Source organism: Patiria miniata, unplaced genomic scaffold (assembly GCF_015706575.1).
Source record: "Patiria miniata isolate m_02_andy unplaced genomic scaffold, ASM1570657v1 HiC_scaffold_24, whole genome shotgun sequence".
NCBI classification, from domain to species: domain Eukaryota; kingdom Metazoa; phylum Echinodermata; class Asteroidea; order Valvatida; family Asterinidae; genus Patiria; species Patiria miniata.
This window is the reverse complement of record NW_024037063.1, coordinates 10647661-10652782: the sequence shown is the minus strand read 5'-3', so window position 1 is coordinate 10652782 and position 5122 is coordinate 10647661. Positions and strand designations below refer to the sequence as shown.

At 43.0% G+C, this 5122-nt stretch overlaps 1 protein-coding gene across 9 annotated transcripts in view; it reads left to right on the top strand.

The window, feature by feature from the left end:
- The first annotated feature begins 149 nt into the window (after positions 1–149).
- The window catches only part of LOC119732391 (protein polybromo-1-like), a 70147-nt gene continuing 65174 nt past the window's right edge, over positions 150–5122 (top strand). For all 9 annotated transcript variants that reach the window (XM_038205876.1, XM_038205875.1, XM_038205870.1 and 6 more), the window contains exons 1-4: positions 150–333; positions 886–1020; positions 2427–2524; positions 4630–4777. In XM_038205876.1, the coding sequence (XP_038061804.1) occupies positions 895–1020; positions 2427–2524; positions 4630–4777 (372 nt within the window). In that variant the 5' untranslated portion in view covers positions 150–333; positions 886–894. The remainder of the gene's footprint in view (positions 334–885; positions 1021–2426; positions 2525–4629; positions 4778–5122) is intronic.

Genomic DNA, 5122 nt, shown 5'->3' with positions numbered 1-5122 from the left:
TGAAATCAATTTCAACCACGAGCCCAACAAAAGTTATCATAGGCCTATCTGTTCATAAAACACACCGGTGCATACAAATACATCGGGAAAAAGGTTGACAGTCTTTTCCCCAGACCCAAAAGACGATAACGTAAGGTAAATCGCCATTGGCATGAAAATAAGCAGACTATTGTGATCATTCGTACAAACTGTTGTTCTTTGTTGCCTTTGCTTCCAAATAAAGTCTTAGAAATTGTTTGATTCTGGAAAGTCTGAAGAATCTTAAGCAGCAGAAGTAGATGGGAACTCTTCAATGAACACATTATACATTCACTGAAAGATCTGCAAATTGAGGTGAATTTTATGGGCCAACGGAGACTGCTGATCGCAAGTGCGCGACACTGACTGACCGGCCGTGTACGCCCGGCCGGCCGGCGGTATACCGTTGGGTCTCTTGCGCGCTTAATTGCCCGGGGGGGGGGGGGGGGGGCGGTGATTGGGGGAGGCGGTATTGAAGGGGAGGGGGCACAATTGCAGAATACGGCGATCATGTAGTGTATGGCCCCTGTTTTGTGTTGAGCAAATGTGGGGGGGGGGGGCGGTGATTGGGGGGGAGGGGGTGGTATTAACGGGTGATGGGGGGGGGGGGGCACAATTGCAGAATACGGCGATCGTGTATGGTAGGGCCCCTGTTTTGTGTTGAACAAATTAGAGTCAAAAATGTTTTTTATAGCTCCAAAATCCCCTTTACAAAATTTACAATCAAAAGCCGACTTTTCTCAATTCTAATGACACCTGTTTTGCAATTTTGAACAGTTTCTTGGGGGAAGAAATCACGATTTTCCTGCGCGGTTTGTGCAGTAAATTTAGCATCCTTTTGCATTATTACACATGATTGGTTTACAGTGTGCAAGCATGACCAAGCGCCGACGATCAGCCACATCGACTGACGTCAAGGAGCCAGAGGAAGAGACTGCCTCCTCCACATTGCTCCATTTCCCCATCAAAAGAAGGAAGAAGTCGGTGCAGTCTCAGGATCCAGTGAGTAGATCTTAGATTGTGAAAAACATGAATATTGTTCCAGAGGCAGTCCTTCTGGTTTGAGGCGCGCCTAAAAGCTCCAGAGAAGTGTACATAATTGCACGCCTGAATTTCCCTGGATCACAGAATCACATGGGCGTCGCGAGGGGGGGTGCAAGGGGGGCACTTGCCCCCCCCCCCCTCCTGGAAAAGCAAAAAAAAAAAAAAAGGAAGAAAAAAAAAAAGAGAAAAAAGCAAAGAAAAAGAGGCGCGAAGTCATAGTGGTGCAAATTTAATGGTGGGGGAGGGGGGCAAAATGTCCCTGCCCCCCTCTAAAACTGATAAATCGAGAATGTGTTGAGAAATACAGCATTTTTTGGCAACAATATTTGCCCCCCTCTAGAAAAAATCCTGGCGACGCCCATGCAGAACCACACACCTAGAAAATCACACACCCAGAAAGTCACACACCTAGAAAAACCACACGCCTAGAAAAATCCAGGTGTGCCTTTTTCCACACGCCTGTGATTTTCATATCAGAAGGACTGAGAAGGTACAGTTTGTACTTTCCTTGTATATATCAAGCTCACATGACCTTCCACAATGTAAATGAATCAAAAGGCACTCAAAATGAGTAGGTAATATACAAATTGTACATCTTTCATTTATTTTTGTGGCACATTTAAAGCTATAGTCCATCATTTGTAATTTGTGCAATTTGGTTGTTTGAAGCAACAAAAGGGTTCAAAATCTAATGAAGGATACTGAACAACTAACCTGATGAAGTTTCAGCTAAGCTTCAGCTGTACATTCCGAGAAAAACAGCATTCTAAGATCTCAATTTCAAATCAAAAGTTACTGAATCATGTTTTGAATTGTTTTGAATTGCAGCTATACACGACGTAGCGCACTGATCCGACGAATTATAACAAGCGCGTGTGCGTCGTTCCAATACTTGTGCGCGCTGCGCTGAATAACAAAACTAATTTAAATTTTCCTACGGTGCTTCTTAAGAATCACCGTTGGAAATGCCTTCTTTCGTTGATTACTTCAAAATGACAGCTTCTCAGAAGGAATAATTTCACAGGGAGTTTAGTTCCCTTACTATCTTTCAACCAAGTTTGTTTTTCAACAATAATTACGCCAGTTACTTTTCGGATGGCTGCAAATGATGGACTATAGCTTTAAGCTTTTATGTCGTATTTACGTGGTAGGGATCAGAAAATGTCCACTATTCATCATGGGTACAAGATAGCGTGAGGCACGATCCTCTGCTGAACAAGGGTTTGGTTATCTTTCAAAAGTTAGTTAAAGCAGTGGTTGGGGTGGAGCGAAGGTACGGTTGTCTTGGCATGCAAATTGTCTCGCAGCTTAAATATATTAGTGCTGAGTAATGATTATTTGCTGACGTTGTAAATCTTTCACAGGCGGATATCATCCAAGATTTGTATGATACCATCAGGAACTACAAAACTGACGATGGCCGGCTGCTGTGTGAAGCTTTTATAAGAGTGCCCAAACGAAGGTAGCATTTGGATTTCAAAGATTTTATGTGTGGATATCATTAGAAGGAATGTTGCCTTGTGGTTAGGGTTGCAATACAGCTGCTTGTCATATGATGTGTCACTTGGAAAACCAATTTACCCCTGTTGCCTGGAGTACAATGTGGATGTCAAAATAATAATAATAACGGAAATTTATACCGCGCCATTATCCGCCATAAATGACGCTCATGGCGCAAACAAAAATTATATCAAATCGGAAATAACAAAACAATTAAATTTAACTAAACAAGAATATTCTGAGTGGTCTGAAACAAATAGGTCTTTAGGGCAACTTTAAATTCAGAAAGCCATGAGATATTGCGAATGGCGAGGGCTAGTTTGTTCCAAAGATGAGGACCTGCGTGAGAAAATGATCGATCACCCCAAGATTTGTGAGTGTGAGGGACAACCAGCAAAGAAGCATCAGAAGATCTCAATCGCCTGGATGGATTATATGGAGTTAATAGGTCTATGTTGTATTCAGGAGCTGAATCATGAAAGCAATGAAAAACAAGCAGTAACAGTTTGTACGTAATCCGGTCAGCAACAGGGAGCCAATGCAGAGACTGCAAAATCGGGGTGATATGGGTTCTAGAGGGTGTCAGGGTCACAATTCGAGCGGCAGAATTTTGGAGTCTTTGTAGGCGAGCAAGTTGGTTGAGCGGGTTAGAAACTTCCGAATTAAACCCAAAAAATTGAAGAAGACCATCAGAGCATGCCAGTTGGGGGCTGGTGATCAGAGGGTTCGGGGTTCAAATCCATCTGCTGTTTGTATATTGTGTACCTGGGCATTTGGTGGGAAATAAGATGTGATGGACTGGCATCCCATCCAGAGGGACTAGACCTCCCATTTCAGTCATCTCATGGTCAGATGGTAGGGAAATCAATAAGAAATGATGACTGGGTAAGCAGCGGTATAACTGGGTTTCTACATTTGCAGGGGATAAGGGGGAGGGCCTTTCTGAAACAGGAGGGGGAGCCCTCAGTGGCTTTAACCAAGAGAAATGCTCATTTTTGCCTTCTCCCAAATTCTAAGTTGGGAGCACAAGGGGGCCACATGCCCTTGTGGGGAGCTATGACCCAAAATCAATCAAGTGACTGTTTTCAGCTATTAAAGATATAGTCCATCATTTGTAATTTGTGCATTTTGTTCATTTGAAGCAACAAAAGCGTTCAAAACCTAATGAAGGATACTGAACAACTAACCTGATGAAGTTTCAGCTCAGCTTCAGCTGTTTATTCCGAGAAAAACAGCATTCTAGGATCTCAATTTCAAATCAAAAGTTGCTGAATCAGGTTTTGAACTCAGCGTCCGAGACGCGTTCTCACTGAGCCGATTGCAGCTGTAGGCGATGTCGCGCACTGATCCGACGAATTATAGCAAGCGCGCACGCGTGTGCGTCGTGCCAATGCTTGCGCGCGCTTCGCCGAATAACAAAACGAACTACTAATTTAAATTTTCCTACAGTGCGTCTTAAGACGCACCGTTGGAAAGGCCTTCTTTCGTTGATTACTTCAAAATGACAGCTTGCCAGAAAGAATAATTTCACAGGAAGTTTAGTCCCCTTACTATCTTTCAACCAAGTTTGTTTTTCAACAGTAATTATGACAGTTACTATTCGGATGGCTGCAAATGATGGACTGTAGCTTTAAGAATTCCCAGCCCATATGAAGCAGGATTGACTGGTCGTGACTGCCCATGTAAATTGATACAGCTTTGCTTTGACTGTAGGTGATTGATAAGCCAGCTGTTCCCACAACTTGCCTGCTTTGTCTGTTGACTGTTTGACTAGTCACAGTGCTTGCTTAACATATTATCTGACTGCTGGTGACTAGCCTGTGTTAGAAGTATATAGCAGGGGAAGTGGGTGAAAATTTTGACTGTCTGTGACTGTTTAAATAGCAGGAGGGTTAAAAAAGTTAACAGACAGTGGTGACATGTAACTCTCTTTCACATATGTTTAAACATGAAACTTGAGATTCCTACAGTTCATCTGGGCAATTTTACTAATCCAAACGCTGAATCAAAATGGATGCATTGATAGCATCACTGTTATTGTAATAACTATGACTGTTGATTTTCCAGGGGGGCACCAGAGTATTATGATGTAGTGAGCAGTCCCATTGACCTGCTGAAGATACAACAGCGAATGAAGATGGAGGAATATGATACAGTGGAACAGATGGAGTCAGATGTTGAACTAATGATCAACAATGCACTGGCATATTATAAGGTGAAGACCGGCTTTTTATACTCTGTGTTGTGTACCATTAACCCTAACTCCCTAGGCAGTTTTGCGAGGATGTAACCTCAATCCTGCAAAATCCTCCAACTGCCTCCATGTAAAACTTGCATACAGCCTCTATCCTGCAAATCCTTCATTATTTCTTAAATATGGTCCTTGGAGGGGTGACCACTACGTCAATCCTGCAAAATCCTCGGGCAATCACTGTCAATATGTTGAGGCAGAGCCAGTGACATCCTGGAGCAGTGTGGAAGATTTCAAGTATAATCAAGGGCTAAATTTATGCACAGCTGAGCATAAACAGCACAAGGTCCGGCCCAAGACCTTGACACA